Source organism: Hippoglossus hippoglossus, chromosome 11 (genome assembly GCF_009819705.1).
Source record: "Hippoglossus hippoglossus isolate fHipHip1 chromosome 11, fHipHip1.pri, whole genome shotgun sequence".
Lineage (NCBI taxonomy): Eukaryota > Metazoa > Chordata > Actinopteri > Pleuronectiformes > Pleuronectidae > Hippoglossus > Hippoglossus hippoglossus.
The window spans coordinates 14,339,433-14,356,833 of NC_047161.1; the positions used below are offsets into that span (position 1 = coordinate 14,339,433).

At 44.7% G+C, this 17,401-nt stretch overlaps 1 protein-coding gene across 1 annotated transcript in view; it reads right to left on the reverse strand.

The window, feature by feature from the left end:
- Positions 1-17,401, reverse strand: part of csmd2 (CUB and Sushi multiple domains 2) — a 242,841-nt gene that overhangs the window by 78,049 nt on the left and 147,391 nt on the right. Inside the window, exons 18-26 of the mRNA XM_034599719.1 lie at positions 17,103-17,290; positions 15,728-15,916; positions 15,038-15,154; positions 14,378-14,593; positions 12,995-13,183; positions 11,452-11,621; positions 10,707-10,863; positions 10,323-10,514; positions 6,007-6,133 (exon numbers count right to left, since the gene is read on the reverse strand). Of these exons, the coding sequence (XP_034455610.1) occupies positions 6,007-6,133; positions 10,323-10,514; positions 10,707-10,863; positions 11,452-11,621; positions 12,995-13,183; positions 14,378-14,593; positions 15,038-15,154; positions 15,728-15,916; positions 17,103-17,290 (1,545 nt within the window). The remainder of the gene's footprint in view (positions 1-6,006; positions 6,134-10,322; positions 10,515-10,706; positions 10,864-11,451; positions 11,622-12,994; positions 13,184-14,377; positions 14,594-15,037; positions 15,155-15,727; positions 15,917-17,102; positions 17,291-17,401) is intronic.

A 17,401-nucleotide genomic window follows, 5' to 3' on the forward strand; every position in this document is an offset into this window, starting at 1 on the left:
CACTGAAGATGCCTTGCAGTATACAGTTATCATTCGAAGCTCAATACAATCTGTAAAATTGCAAATGGAAAGCAACATAAAACTAATAAATAGAACATGTTGGAGGAGATAGAAAACAGAGCAGGCTCTATCTATTTACATATCCTGAGTATGCTGGGGGGCCCCCGCGCTTGAATTAAAAGACTCACAACTGTGTTTTCTCTGAGGCACAGAGAATCAAACCCTGAAGTTTGTGGTCAATTAAAAGTTAGCGAAGAAAATCATTTTGTTTGTTTAGAGTGGTGGCAGCATTGAGAGTGGATACAAAATCCACTCAGTGCTTTAAATGCAAAATACAGGTATGCTGGGCATCGTTCTAATCACACATCATTCACACGGGTCGGGGGGGCAGTATCTTGTCCGAGAACACAACCGGGATTCAATCACTGACCCACTAGTGGACGACCTGCTTTTCTTGACCAACTACTGGTTGTAGTGGACCCTGAAATGCACCAGTAGAAGATGGCGGTTCTTCTTGGCTTTCGTTTTTTTATCTATATCAGATACATCAAAACACATCATCTTTTCTGGATATATGTACACATACTGTACAGAACAAAAGTATGATGTAAATAATCTGCATCCACATAAGTCCTGTTGAGCTACAGAAACAACACGATTAAACTCTGATAGATGTGGCTGTGACCTCATAACGTCCGAGTTAGCTCCTGCACTTCCACCAACCAAAGGTTGACGTTCAAAACCTCCAACCCTGTCACGTTAGCGTCTCAGGCAGTTAGATGCTTGTTATGCAAATGCTGATGTGAAACCCTCAGGTGTGCAGCCCCCCTCCTCCTACGCCCCACCTCCCCACACTCTAGACAGGAGACACCGAGGCGTTTCGCAGGATTTGCCACCATGAATAAAACAAAAACAGCATGTTTTGTAATACATGTACAGGTGTGTACCATCCCGCGGAGAATATGAATCTGCATATGTGCAGCCGGCGTGCTCACATGTGTGTACGCACACAGCATTGAGGGTGTGAGTGAGCATAGAGGACGGGCCTGGGGATTTGCATGAACAATGTCGGAGTCGAGCTCCAATCACGTGTATGGTTGATGCTGACATGCTGAGAGGTCTCGTGTTCTAATGCAACTTTCATGACTGCCACGGCATCATGTTCTATTCACAGATTTGAGTGTTGAAAGGAGGATGGGAAAAGGTGGGTGGAAAGAGGAAGGAGCGCACCAGGGGAAAGCAGAAGGTGAGGGGAGGAAACGAAAAAAAACAAGCCCAACGTTCATGGCCACTCGGCCGCCCGAAGACGAGGATGATGGCAGGAGGATAAGAGGTTGATGGAGAGCAGAGGAAGCTCTGAAGCATGGGGGGGGGGGGGTTTGTGCCGAGCGCTCGGATGGATGGGATGGACGTGGGCTGCATGTTGGGATAATTGGTTCCTTTTATACAAGATCTTAATGGCGTATCTCTCCTTGTCACTTTCCAAGAGCGAAGGCTTGGCAGGGCGGCAGCGGTGAGATGATAAGAGTGAGAGCGGGAGGGATATAAAAAAATAAAAAAATAAAAGATGTGGATTCTAGCACATATAACTCATATTGGAGATGTTGGATGCACCCAATCCTCTCGGTGGAGATGGAGACCCCGCTGCCATGGCTACCTCTAGATCTTGCGCGGAAGAGAGGGCAGTGTGTGTGCTAGAGTTCACAATTGTTTAAAAGCTTCACGGATTGTCGTCAAACTTCATTTCAGAGGAAAGACGGAGAGCAGTGAACGCTTTCCAGTGGGCAAAGTCGATTTAGAGCTAACTCCTGCACTTAAAAAAAATGCTTTGGGGGGTTGGGTGGGCTTGGTGGGGGGGGGAGGGACACAAGGGATGAATTAAACAACAGGTTTTTTTTTTGAAGAGTGGAATTACTGCACGTCTCACCAAGGAAAAAGGAAAATGTGGGTCTCGGTGCTCGGTTAGCGTTTTGCGGAATCATAGAAAGGCGTGTTTTGAAGTTTACGGCTGAGGGCTCTCCTTTACACTTGTCCCTCTTTTAATGAGATAAAACAGTTCAATCAAGTGTCAGAGGAATCGCTGCGAGGAGGCGGGGGAAGAGAGGAATGGAAGAGATTACTCAGGTCTCTTTTGACTCTGCCTTAACTGTTCTGTATTCATACGAGAGAAATAAAGAGAAATTGGGAGCAACGAGACTCTCCGGCATGAATACAGAGCAGTGGAGCTGCAGTCACGAGTCCTGTGGGGAGTCTTCACAGTAGGTGTGTGTGTGTGTGTGTGTATGAGGATGATAAACAAGTGTGTATGTTGGGGTGCTGTATGGATGTGTGTGTGTGTGTGTTTGGGATATGAAGGGATGAGGAAGAAGAGTGACGATCGCTTGCAGCCGCCTGCTCGTTCACGTCTATTGAGATTGCGTGTTTGAAGCCAATCTGACGCTGAGAGCCAACCTCATCAACGTGTGTGGATGTGGCCTCTGTGGGACCGTCCCAGTGGGATCATTCATCAAGGCTGACTGAGACACACCCACAGCACGAGACCTTAAAACACACCGAGCACAGCAGACGGTGTAACTGGCGTGCGGCGGCGGTGGGGGGGCTGCTTCTCTTTGACACCTGAATAAAGTTGTGCTCACGGCACTTTTTTTGGTCAGGTCAAGTGCTGAGAGGCACATGATGTAATGTCGTGTAAGCTGTGCTATCATACGGATAAAAGACAGTTCCCAATTACTTTCTGGCGGCAGGAGGTGTGAAAGTGGGAAATGAATCAGAGAGAAAAAAAAAAGCAGAGGTTAAGGAAACACACACTCATGCATTCACACACACACACACTCACACGAAATGGAATTCTTTTCCTTTATGTGCATATGCATTTGAGACTGAGGGTGGTTTTGAGATAGAGCATGACAAATGCGCTAATGGGTGTTGAACTGAAATGGGAAAGTGGTGTATGTGTCTCCTGAAAGGAAAAAATCCACCTAAAAAATAATGTTGTTGGTTTTTTTGAAATTGTATTTTAGAGCTGGGATTTTGTCATATTTGAACAATTCTCTCCTTATCTCCCATTTTGTCCTACAGCTTATATTCCCTGTTAAAGTTGATGTCTTCAAAGAAACGCTTGTGCTCCTCAGAGGCAATTCCACCAAACCAAGAAATGTATTAGGACACAGTAACAGTACTGTACTCCCTTTGCTGCCAAAACAGCCTCAGTACTTTGTGGCATGGAAGAAGTTGGAGACTTTCTATGTTGCTCACATCATTTCTGCAGAGTTGCCAACAGCAACGCTGACAATCTCCTGTTCCACCACCATCCCATATCCTCCATTGATTCATGCTACTGATGCCAGATTGTGACCCTGCGTGCCTCATCAGACGAGGCTACGCATTTCCAGAGAGCGGTCACCGGAGTTACCGCAGCCTTTCTGTCAGCTTCATCCAGTCCGGCCATTCTTCTCGGAACTCTCATCGACACTTTTTCATCCGAGGAGATTGGCAGCTTCGGAAACACTCTAACCAGCTAATCTGGCACTAACAATCATGCCGTGGTCAAAGTCCTTATTCCCCATTCCGATAAGAGCTGTGAGCATTACCTGAATCTCTTGACCTACCCTGTATCTGCATGATTTCATTGATTGCCGTGCTGCCGCATGATTCGCTGATTGGATCATTGCATGCAGGGGTAAAGGTGTTCCTTGAATAAACGGCTTTACTATACCAGTGAGTTTTTTGGTTGAAAATTTAAATATGAGTGATATGTGTACTGGTTTAAGTGTGGACTGGATGTGTGTGGAGATTAAAAAAAAACAAACAAAGCAAATCAATAAATGAGGATTTATGCAGCTCCACTGTAATGTACTCGAGGAAAAGTTCCACCATGCACCTTATAACACCTTATAAGGTCTCTCTGCTCTGCACACACTGTCTTAGTCATATTGGTGCCTTGTGAACAGCAGTCGGTCTAAACAGCACATGCATTATAAACCCCACTTTATCACCACATTTTAAAACCCCGCAGCTCTCAAGTAAGCTTCTTGCTTAATGCTAAATACCAATTTTTAAGATGAATAAATATGGCTTCATTGTGCAGTGTACCATGTGCCCTAAATCCCTCATTTGATCTCTGTAGGAGTACCTACTCAATGTTCCATTGGTGAAATGGATCGTTGCCTCCATTATCATCCCTATTCCTTTTATCTTGTTATTATCTCTTTATGGCTGCATTCCGCTCTCTCCCTCCCACCCATATACTTCTGTCAATAACTCTCAGCAAACCAGTCCATCGGCATTTTAGATGTCTTCTGTCGCACGGCACGACTCCTGGTCTCGCGCAGACCCAGCGTGGTTTGATTAGTGTGCTACCTTCATCTGCAGCATGCGATACACAAGGAATCCCTGAGCTAATGCATTGCAAATTCCCCTCAATAATGAATTTGCGTGGGTAGGATCAAAGGCATGGATATGGAGCGTACCTTGCAGAGGAATGCCTGGGACCCAAATGCAGAGAAGGCACTAATGAACCTAAACTAACACTCTTGGGGGACCTGGGAATGTCAGATGCGCGAGTTATGAGACAACATCCACACTCCAGTACATCCATGCAGATGAGCCAACCTAAATGTATAATGGATTCAGAACTCTGAGGTGCAGTGGACCGAAAACTATACACAGTGCAGTCATAAAGTCTTCGTATATGCATTGTGATGCTTTGGACCTAAAAAGCACCTGAAACAACCGAATACTAAAGATGGCGGCATTCAAAGCATTACAGATCATTACCAGTACTGAAACCAAAAGTCTGCTACATTCTTTACAACAGATATCAAACACTTGTGTCGGAGAATGACGTCTATAGACACAACATGTATGTTGTGAATACATAATGTTCAATTATGAACGTGAAAGTTAATCCAATTTATAAAGAGAAGAGATTACAGCCCTCCCACTTAAACCATCTATTGTGTTCTCTGCCTCTTTCACACGTTTTCTGCTTCTACACATGTACTCAAGGATTTAACTGCAGTCTCTGTGAGAGCACTGCGCCCTGAGCACAATCCCTTCAAGTACACTTTACATGTCAGTTCTGTCCCCTGGAAACCACAGGACGGAGCGCACCGAGCACATGTTTGCAATCATTAATGGATGGACTGTTATTGGTTATTTCGATGTATGGATTACAAAATAGGAATAAACAAATGCATGCAGAGGTTATGCAAAGAGAGCAGGAGGGCAGATCGTTTTCCCTGAAATTCATGAAAAGTCAATAGTTTAAAAGCTGGACTTAATAAAACACATTATGGGGGATCTGCTGACTGTTACATGACATGAGCCCATTTTCTCTGTAGGGTGAGACCAATAAGGAATCCATATCCTTGCACAGCCCATGATAACACTCAACAAACCACAAGACCCCAAAGTCTTGGAAGCATCCATAGATTCCACAGGATGCAGTTTGGACGATGGACCGTTGTCTGTTTTGCTGCGATGCCACCGTAACTCTGCCTCTCATGAGCAACTAAAGCACCTGTACAAGTCCAACTCGATATATACGACAATAAATAAATACAGTGCTAGAGCACGAACTCGAGTGGATTAAATTGGCTAACAAAAGGTATCAACCGCCAACCCTGAGCCAAAAACCATTGCAGGATCTCGCCGGCTCACATTTCATCAAGTTCAGGAAAGTAAAGGCTGTAACATCTGTAAGCCAGAGTTTGCTTGGAGCACTTGACTTTCTTTGGTGTCGTCTAAAAGCTGGAGGCTCTAATGTGGCATTTCCCCTCACTCAGTAGTAACTCAACCACTGGCCAACCGCAGCTGACCGAAGATTGATTACACAGCAGCCTGTGAAAGTGATGAATACCACTGCAAAAAAGGGGGGGCTAAATTGGAAGTATATTGAAAGGTGGTAGATTGAAAGAAAGGCTGGTGGGAAGAAAAAAACCAAAAACCAGTGTAATCAGGAACCTAGAAAGCATGAAAAAGGAAACAAAGGAGTGTTTCTCAAACCTAATAGTGCTTCCAGGGGCGGCCTCGATGCTCCACATACAGTGCAGGTTGTGCTCATAGGGAGCTGGGTAGCCCGGAGACAGGATACGACCGGAAGGCTCATCCTTGATGGTGCCCCCGCACTCCGCTGGGGAAAAAAAGAGAACAGACAGAGAGATTTACTGAGGCGAACAAGGAGAGCGAGCGAAAGCAAAATGAAAGCTCGTCAATGCTCTTAAAGTCCAATTAATAAGCAGAGGCGGCGAGGATATACCAGGAACCGGCATACCAGGAACTGCATCATGCCACTTCCAGTAAAGTGCTTCACATCGCTTTCCACTCATCGTTATTAATTACTGACATAGCAGCCATACACTCAAACATGATGTGTTCTTGTTTGCATCTGGAGAAGGAGGGAGAGCAGCCAACTCAATGCACTTTAATATATATATGTCTTTTCTTGGCTCAGCGACGGCAAAATCGCCGTCTCAACGATGATCTCATCTCGTTGCCTTTGAAAACTGATGGGCTCGTTGACTGAACAACACAACATCCAATATATCAAGTCAGGTTCGGATATTCCAGCGCGCGCGCGGCGTGTGCGGGCGCGGAACAGAAGCACGGTTGCCGTAATGGGAGCTGATATTAGTATCTACTGGGCAATGTGAAAGGCGATAGATCATAACAGCACGGAGGAGGAGTTGTCATGAATCACCAGAGGACACTGAGCATGTTTGCCGGTGTCACTGTAGTACTACTAGTAGTCAAGAGGATGGTTGGAGTCTCATGTCACGGTTTAACATGGTTTAACAAGCTACATCTAGGACACCACGAGGTCAAATCAGCTGCCAAACTATTTTGTCAAAAACTGTTCAAGGAAGGGAGGGGTTCTTTTTCAACCTGAAGTGATGAATTGCCATCAGAAATGATCTGACGCTGAAAAGCAATTGTCAGGCCCCCTTCAATTATCCACCTAGCGCCCTAATCCAAAAATGTGAATGGAAAGAAATGAGAGAAAAGGTTCCTCGACAACATCGGGTTTGAAGTGTTTTTGTTCGCACTCTGAGGCCATCTCAGCTGACAGGAGGAGGGTGAGAGTGCTGCTTTTCTTCGCCCTGAGAGGAAAATAGCTCCTTCAAAAAAAAAAACGGGAGAAGAAACGGAGGTCTAGGAATCATACTGATGATGATGGCGATGACGACGGCGGTGAAATCCATCTGTGTGTCGAGCGAGCTCTGTACACACACACACCCACAGGCAGACTGGCAAGAGGGAAGTATAGGAACTAACTGGATTACCATAAAACGCAGACAGAGGGTTCGACAGGGACGAGCTGTTGTTTTCCGTGCACAGACGTAAACATTTTGACACCTTTCATTTAACAAACGCCCGTTCCCCTTGTCTGCGGTCTCTCCTTTGTTTTTCCTTCCCTCTTTTCTCCTCCTCTCTCTCCCCCTCACCACCATCATTATACGTCTAAACAGCAATAATCACCGGAGTTGGCCTCCGATCATTTTTGCTGTCAAAGCATAAACTCCTAAAAACCTCACACTCGCCCACGTAAACACACACTTATTGTAAACAGAGTAAATGCTTTGTTCCAGACACGATTTTAAAGATATTTGCTTTAAATGTCTCAAAAGGAAGAAAAGGAGGACGGCAATTTGTGTGTTCAAATTGGCCTCTGAATGATGTACAAAGGCCTTTAGTCTTAAGGTATTACTTTATATAAGTATTTTCTATTTGTTATTTTTCAAGTTGTTCCATATTAAAACGGCCAATCAGGTTTTACTTTCTAAGTTCGAGCTGTTTAAGTGAAACAAGTTCATCCAACTGATGACCCTTAGACCCTTGACAATCATATATAATGTTGGTTTGACATTAATGTGTGGAAATGTGAAGTTATATAGAAAACACTTAAAAGCAGTTCTTTACACTGGATAAACAGGTTGATTTTAAGTGTAAATAAAACACAACCCTGTAAACACCTTAGTGCCCGGCCTGCTCAGGGATTCAACCTTGCAACCTCCCTCCTCTGTGACTTTCAGGACGTCAACTCTCTCCTCTGTTTTCAACTCAAATTCCATCCTCCCTCACTCCCTCCCTCCCCCGGATGCCGCACCACCTTTCATCTGTGTTCGGCGTGTCCCTGCTGCTGGAAAATAATCCCACCATTACAAACACAGGCAGTCCCGAAATTCACTCTGTCTGCCGGGCTATCATCTGCAGAGAAAGGGGCACGGCGAGGACAAACGCGTTCGGAGATACACAGAATGCATGAATGTTGTTTATACCCCAGACATGAAATTACCTGTCAGTCTGGGATGAAAGGGGAGCCGAGCAATATTATTCTAATCACCTTGGCTGATGTTACAGGGCACCGTTCTGCCCGCTTTCCTTACCGAGCTCGCGACTGGTTTCTGAGAGTCTCTGTCAAGGATGTCACCAAGAAGCAGAAGATGCAAAAAAATGAACAAAATCGCTTTGGGTTTGTTACCATGACTCCACATGTACCGTGTTCATGGTTTTAATCATTCTGAAAATAAAGCTCAGCAGGTTAACGGGGGATGAACTCAAATCAGATGGATGCACCGTCTCTTTAACTTTTATGGAGAAAGGTTTGGTTCAGAGTTAATTGTGGAAGTCTGCTCAGCTCGGAGAGGTCAGGGTTAAGCACCTGCCCATGAGCGTTGGTGTGTTGTAAATATAAGAAATGTCAGTATAGTAAAACAAAAAGGGGGGGACTTTGCCTGCATGATGCAATATGAAGATGACGAGCTACGCAGCAAACAATCATTTCTGAGGAGATAACGCACTGAATAAGGTGCTGGGAAAGCAACCAAATGAATATCCCCAAAATAGCATCGCTAAAAAAAAAAACAATCCTCACAGCTCCTTTAAACCTGCAGCAGCGTATTCACATTGTTGTCGGAGAAGGAACTAGGTCAGACTTTTTTTTTCTTTCCTTCAAAAAAGAAAACGGGTTTGGATTAGCGGTGATGTGCCAGACAGTCAAGCAACCGCTAACGAATACTGTATTGTAATGTTATACAACACTGCTATTTTACATAACCTTACAAGTTGATGGACTTTAACATAACACAATCTCGGCAAAACGAATTTGCCTCAGGGGACGACGGCTGATATGCTGGCACTTCTGGCATAGACAGTGGCTTTGCAGGCCAAGACGCCGTCGACTGTTTGCCGTACACTGTTGAAGGACGACTATTTTCTTTTATCATGAGTCAAACGTTTGCCCTCACGAAACACAAACAGTGATACTTTGACATTTTGCCTGATCTCTAATAAAAGCTGTCTTCATGTTTGGTCAGAGACTCCTGACCCTAACACCTTGTCCCTCGCCTACAGATTCAGCATATTCTCATGCAGTTAAGGAAATTACACTTTACAGCATTAAATATCAATGATGTAGGTACACGGGATGGTGCAGAATAACATAAACATTACATTCCATAATGTGCCTGACATTACTACATTTAGTCATGGACTACAACAAAAATAGTTCTGAAGCACTTTACTTGAGAATTTCCATTTTATGCTAATTTACACTTCTGCTTCCCTACATTTCTGTGACAGCTTCAGCGACTCATTAGTTTGACATAAAGATTTTTTTAAAAAACAAAATGCCCTATAGAGCTTGATGAGTTGTTTACCATCAAACTACCGACAGTGTGGACGCTCTTTGGGTACAAGCTGGCCAGCTGCAAGATTAAATTGCCGCCCACATGTTCATGCATTTTAATCAGAATCATAACGATGAATATATATATAGTTTATATATGTATAAAACATATAAACCTTTTGCATTTGGGTCATTAAATGCCTGTTTACCTTTCAAATAGCCTACACTCTACATGTAAAGGTTTGACACGGCCGCCCAGGTCGCCCACATTGTCACACCCTCCTCCCCTCATGTGTACCCCCTCAGATCTTCACTGATCTCAAGAATGCCCCCCCCCCCCCCCCCCTAAAATCCAACTGTAATGGACATTAAACAATGCAACACTGAGATAACAAAGGAACTGTAATGCAAGGGCCAATCAGCAGCATCCAAAGTGTATGGCACTGCCTCAGGAGATATATGTAATCTTTTTTTTGTTTTACTTTGGTTAAAACATTATCAACATGCCCCCTCCTCCAGAGAATCTTTCGATGTGTTCTCACATGGGCTCATCCGGACATTATCTGGATTTTTTTTAAGAGAACGTCCGCAGCCTCTTACTTGGACATTTGCGTTCTCCCGCCGGAGAATGTAAGGAGATTATCCGGAGTTCAGTACATGTCAGAAAGCAGCTTTGGAAGAGCATCGGACTCACCAAAGCAGATCGGGAGGGGCCTGTCCCATGCCCTCCTCTCCCCCCTCAGGCAGGTGAGCGCCTCGGGGCCTTTCAGAGTGTAGCCCGGGTCACAGCTGTACGACACGGAGCTCCCTGCAAAGTGACCTTTGTCCTCCTTCTTGTAGCCAAACTGGGGAACACCTGGGTCCTCACACTTCACCAGCTCAAAACCTTGAGAAGAGAGTGGGAGAGGGAACCAAACAAGTATTAGGAGGGAATCGGATAAGAATGCGTTCAGGGGATATTTATGTGGCAGAGGAAACAAGAAGACAACAATGAATTAGCAGATTTAAGATTGGCTGTAAATACGAAATGTAAAGTAAGGCGGGTGCGTTTGTTTGGAAGGAAGACAGCGTTACTCACTAGTGAAGTGCAGCTCAAAGCCTTTACTGGTGTTATCTGTGTTGCTGATGAACTCCAGCCACATGGAGCTGGAGGTGGAGTTCAGGGTTGTGTCGAGCAGCTCGCTGCCTGTAAACAGCCCCAGCAGCCGAGCGTTGTTGCTGCTGCCGTCAAAGACCTGTGAGGGAGGGAGGGAGAGAGAGAGAGAGAGAGAGAGAGAGAGAGAGAGAGAGAGAGAGAGAGAGAGAGAGAGAGAGAGGGAGGAATTAAGATGATCAGTTATGCACACATAGAAACGCTAACCAGGCTGCTTCTCAATTCAGGGGCCGTATCCTTTGCACGTTGCATTTGAAGACCGATCCTAACCTTCCATCCCAGAGAAACGCAGGCTCCAATGGTTGGTTCCTACCTGGGTCGACCGATCCCAGGATTCATTGCGCTTCGGTGACAAACCGCTTTTCAAAGAGGTAATGGTGCCGGCAAATGACGAGACGTCCAGCGTTAGAGTGTCACGCTTCAACTCAACAGAACAGATAACGCGACGCATATTTTGTAAAAATCAAGGGGCATTAAAACTTTCCCCGTCATGTTTAAATTCGCCTCTGTTGCTAGGCAACAGCATTCAAGGCAAGACGAGCTGGTGGCGCCTATCATGGCAAGCATGATCATCCCAGACCATCTTATTTGGGTTCAGCCTCCCAAGGACGCAGCCCCTGAATTGACATGCAGCTACGGAGAGAGGGTGTATCTCTCCCAACCCACTCACTTTGAGCATGTCATCCTCCTCCAGTCTGAAGTCCCGCGCCCGGAGCTGGATGCCTTTGCCGGGCTGCGTTTGGATGGAGTAGATGCACTCGTGATTGTTGCCATAGTAGCCGGGGTAGTTGGGTGAGAGCAGCACCCCTTGCATGCCCGTCACGGATGAGCCGCATTCAGCTAGAGAAAAAGAGAGGGAGCGTAGCAAGAGACAGACAGAAGAAGAGAGAGGAGGAGAGAGGAAGGGAAGAAGAGGAGGAGGTGGTGGTGGTGGTGGTGTTGGAGAGAGCAGAGGACATGTCAATCGCTATATGTTTGAAACTCAGAGGGAACTTATTCATGCCGTCATGCAGAGGGAGACGGGAGAGGGGATGGAGAGAGGGGATATGGCCACTGACTGCACCTGAATGTTGAGTGGCACATCATCATAATCACACCGCAATCTGAATATGATTAACAGCGGTGTCGGCTCTATTTGAAAATCACCTTTTTTCCCTGAATCGAATCAGGGAGAGAGTGACAAAAAGCGAGGAGGGCGGGATTCCATAGAAAACATATCAGAGAGAATTGAAATGACCACTATTGTGCGCAGAATGTGAGCTTCACGAGTGCGGCAGGGTAAGATGAGGTGAGGTCTGCTCGGGGGGGGGGAGTATAGAGAGGTATCAAGTTTCTGATATAAGGCTGAATATAGTAGATGTGTGAAAAGGAAGAAATATGTCATGACTGTCATCCTTTAAAGGTCTGGATTCATCTAGGAGGGGAAAAAAAACTGAACGCTACAATACTATAGAAAGAAAAACGAGGCAGTCGACTGAATGTTAATACATTTTTTTGCCGTTTTGTATTTCACAGGAGCGTAAAAACTGAAAAAGAAACGAGAAAAATATCAGGAATTATTTGGTGTGACTTGAAAATGTGTATGACTTCAACTGTAATTACTTGTTTCCGACGCAGTGTTGAAAGCTTAATGCCTACAAATTACTTTCTGAGTTTAAGAAATAAAAATAAAACTGTGCAAAATATCCTAAAGAAGTAATTAGTAGTAGCTCAGTGCCGTCTCCCATTTGCAACGACTGTAAGTGTGTTAATAAGTACGTCAATCATCATGAAAGTCTGTGCTTTACCTACCATTAGTACCATTAGGATGAATACATTCACAACACATCCATCGGAGCATCAACACACTGACCTAAATCCCTGCAGTTTGATCAGTGATGTTTTCCGAAGGCGCCCGCAACGAGCAGCGTCGATAATTAACATGTTTTCAACTGCTTAATGTCGTCCTCATTAGAGGTGCTGCTCTGTGTAATTTGGACAAAGTCAAAAGGGCTGATTCTGGGAAGCTATCCAATGAGCAGACAAAAAAAGTGGGCGTACGGAGGGATGGTAATGAGGAGGATTGAAAAGGAAGTGCTTCATCGTCCAAATGTTTTTTTTCTCTACACGTCTTAATGAGTGGGTGTTAGTGAGAGGGGCCGGTGTGGCGTAATTGTGATGGAGACCTCAGGGGGGAGTGAAAAAAAGCCAAAATAAAGCATGTGACCACCTACCAACACACCTTGGCAGAGGGGAACTCCACACCCGCCTCCTGCCCCCTAAGCACACCACCCTCGCCGGACCCTCCAGACGGTAACCTGGGAAACAGGAGAAGATGAGGGCATCGCCCACGCCGTACTGCAGGCCCTTCCTGGTGCTGTACGGTGGGATTCCAGGATCCTCGCATGGCTCCAAATCATACTCTGGCAGAATGAAAAGAGTGTGAATGCACATTAATCCTAATAAACTGTATTCATGCAGCTCTTTTCAAAACAGTGTTTTACAAGATGGAACAAAGAAAACATTAAAAAACTGTTTAAATGTCAAGCAATCATTATTCAAAAGAAGCCAAATATAAGAAAATAAATAATCAAATAAAATAGGGGTTACAATAATGCCATTTAATTAAAATAGGTGTCATAAGGTGACTCAACAGATAAAAGTCAGTTCAGAGCACAAGATCCATAAACGCACATTAATAAAAATATGTTTTTTAAAGCTTTTTAAAAAGGATAAGGAGTCAGCCAGTCTGATCTCCTCGGGCTCCCTGACAGAAAAAAATAAAGTCACCCTTGGTCCTCAGTCTAGAAATAGTGATGATGGGTGTTTTTTCTTTGTACTTGCTTTTATTACCAAGACTACATGCCACTTCCTATGGTGTGTAAACATGTAAATTTAACCAATTACTCCTTCTGTCGTGTTTTAAAAGGCTCCCTAAACTGGTTTCACATTTGACCTGGAGGGTTAACCATGTTTAAGTAAGTTGAATCGCCTATAAAAAACAATTTGAAGATTTTTTTTTTTTAATCAGGAGACCAAACGTCATTTATTACATTTATTACAGCACGATGTGCCTCGGGGGGGGGCCGTCGGAAGTAATGAAATCTTCACATCATTCAACCTTTCATCTGTTTTACAACTGTTTTTTTTCCATTTGTCCTAAAAAGCTAAATATGTTATGTTATATGTTTTTACTTAGATGTTTATATCAGGGGGGCATTAGGTAAAGGACCATCTGTGCTTCATCCTAATAAATTTATGCCAAATTGATTAACGTCTCTTGATGTTAACGCTTTCAGATTTCACTCTCAAGTGCACGTAATTACATAGAGACACACATTGATGATTATTTTTCTCCTCGTCTATGGTCGCTCTCTCCTAAGCCTGCTTTGCTGTTTGTGTCAATAACCTATTGAAACAGACTCCTGTGATTAAAGGGTCACAGAGTGTGATCTCTTCTCCGTAACGTCCACTCTCAAATTGCATCTAAGTCTCTTAATGTTCTGATCTGTCTCAACCCCCCGATCTCGTTCTCAGTCTCTTCTAAACACTTCAAGTTGCTCTGTGGCGCGGTGAACGGCACCCCCGGCCCTTTTGAGTCACCGAATCCCTCTCACCGGAGAAGGTGATGTTGAATCCCTCGTAGGAGACGGAGAAGTCGGAGAGGAAGCGGATCTGGGCCGTGTAGTTTCCGAACAGGCCGGCGCTGAGGGGCGACGGCAGCGTGGAGCCCGTCAGCCTCCACAGCGGCTGAGAGAAGCTGCCGTTCTCCGTCACCAGCAAATGGTCGTGAGGGCTCTCGAGGTGAAACGTGTGGAAGTTGAACTGGACACCTGGAGGAGGGAGGAAGAAAGAGCCGATATCAGTGTGTGCTACTGGTAATGTTCTTCAATGTTTGTCCTCAGGAAAAGTAAATTGAAAGTTTTTGTGCTTGTCTTTTAATGTAAATATATGCAAATAAATATATTGCTGTTAAGCAGTTGCATATAAAACATTGCATTGATTCCCCTTCTTTCTCACCAAACACATTACACCCACGCCGAGCGAGCATCTGCAAATGAGGCTGTGTCAATTCAATGCGAGCGCTCTATCAAAGGTGACGTGACCAGAGAGTCGTCTCGCGGTGCCTTCGCCGCAGGCCAGGCTCTCAGCCCTCCAGGCGCCGGGAGACAATCTTGTCCGACAAAGTAAACAGGCCTCTCGGCGAGGGGAAGTGACATTGTAACGGAAATTGAATTCGACTGCTGCGTGTGTTGACACGGAACTTCACCGCTAACCTTTGCCATGGGAGGTCTCGATTATCCAGGTGCAGTTCAGGTTGTGCGGGTAGAAGTCTGGAAAGCCAGGCGACAGGATGGTGCCGACGTTGCCTTGGATGTAACCGCCGCACAAGGCTGGCGAGCAGAAGCACGCCGGAGACGAATGGAAGGAGAGAAACGAGAAAAAGGGGAGATGGGTGAAATCAGAGCGGGCACAGGAGACGGAAGTAAAATCCCAGAAAAAGTTTGTCTGTGCATTTACAGTGTAGTAAACCACACTTTACAAGGGATGCCCTTCAAAACAGCATAAAAAGGAGAGAGTGGTATCATCAATATCATTACAGAGTGGGCAGAAATCAATATCGCCCTTAAACACAAAAGAATTTACAGATGAGGAAAAAGGGAACGATCAAAGGGTAAGCTCACTGCGGCACATACAAAACATTGATGATGAAATGAGGAAGAAACTTTTAAAAGCCAAAAACAAGAGTTGTAGAAAGAAACGCTATCATCCTATATAGATTTTATAATAAGGCAGACGTATATAAGGATTTTAACGTGATGCAATACGAAGCAAAGTGCTCCAAACCATTTCTCATCTTGAATCTGTAAAAAAACATACAATGAATTAGCTCTAATCCCATTTATGCATACGGAGGAAATCTGGCAGGCGACTACTCATTTCTGGGTCAATATTATGGAACGTACCATCGCAGCTAGGCAGGGGGCGGCTCCACTGAAAATTGGGTTCGCACTCTAAAGGCTCAGTGTCACTGAGTGTGTAGCCGGCCTCGCAGCTAAATGTCACCAAGGCGCCCACGTAGAAGTCGTTGCCGTGGCGCTGTCCGTTGACAGGTATGCCGGGATCCACGCAGTGATCCGACTGCAGCTGTAAGGCTGGAGAGGAGGAGAGGGACGTCAGAAAACAGGAAGGGGATCAACGCATGATCAAATACACATAAGTAAAACACCACCTGCCTTCACTGTAATTAAGCTTTTATTCTGTTTTGAATAGTGAAGGTCAATGGATGTTAAAAGCAGTGGTGGGATGTAACAAAGTAAATTTACTTCAGTTTTCAGGTACTTTTCACTTTTACTCCACTACTGTACATGTATCAGCAAATATCTGTAGTTTCTACTCTATGCATTGTGTTACATGTTTGCATTGTTTTATATATTTTCAAAAGTAATGAATAACGGGAGGGGAATTCGTCCACTGATCCAATCAGATCAGACAGGTAACCTTAGACCCCGCCTTCTGCGGCAGCAACAAACATAATGACTCAGTAACAAGCATTCACTCTAAAAGTGCTTTTATTTTGAACACTTAAAGGCTATTTAACAGGAAGTTCTTAGTTACTTTTACTTAATTAGATAAGTTAATTTGGTACTTTTACTTGAGTACCTTTTTGTCCATTTATTTGTACTTTTACTTCCGTAAAATGCGTGTGTACTTTGGCAGTTTACAATCCCATAGCAGCTCCGATAAATAATTTACACAAACCCCGTTCATCAACAGGAATTAACCGATGAGAATGTTTCAGAGCTCCTTCCCACTCCACCATGCAGAGCTCCCAACCAAGTAGTGCTCACAGTGAATTACTGGAGCTCTGCAGAGATTTTAAAAGCAAACTGTAACCAGTGTGAGCCACACAGGTGGAAATCAGAGGAGGATTTGTCTCAAGGGTTGAACTTGATGGGATGAGGATTTGTGTGTGTGTGTGTGTGTGTGTGTGTGTGTGTGTGTGTGTGTGTGTGCGCGCGCAATAGGCAGTGTGTATATATAATTTTGAGCTTGGCGATGTGTGTCATATCTGAGAGAATAATCTCCACCCATTTCCTTTCTAATTATAGGTGTTCTAATACGAATGGCGTCATGGTGAAATTGAGAGCCTGCAGAGATTATATTTACAGCCATGACTCCCAAGATTTTACTAGTGCGTTGAACAAGCATCACTTCTTTTCAGTCTCTGATTTAACTTGTATGTGATGGAGTCATCTCTATTAGGGTCTGTGGAGCAGGGGGGAATGAGCTCTTCTTTCATCTACTGTATATCTGAAGGTTTGACTTCACGAGACTTACTTTCATAGCGAATGCGGAAGCCGATGTCCGAGTGGCTCTTGTCAGTGGAGAAGAGGAGAAACACGAAGTTGGAGGTGCTGATGAGGAACTGGGGAACCTGGGTGCCTTGGTAACTGCCGATCATAGGCGACGATGGGAATCGCCCGTCACGCACCTCCAGCACGTCGTAGTTGACCTCCGTGCGGAACCTGAGGACAGGGAATTTTTTATTGAGCGTGGCGGCTGCTTCTGGAAATCTACCAAAGGGGGAAATATCAACTGAAATGGTAACAGTTTTTAGGCACGTTCTATATTTTGGA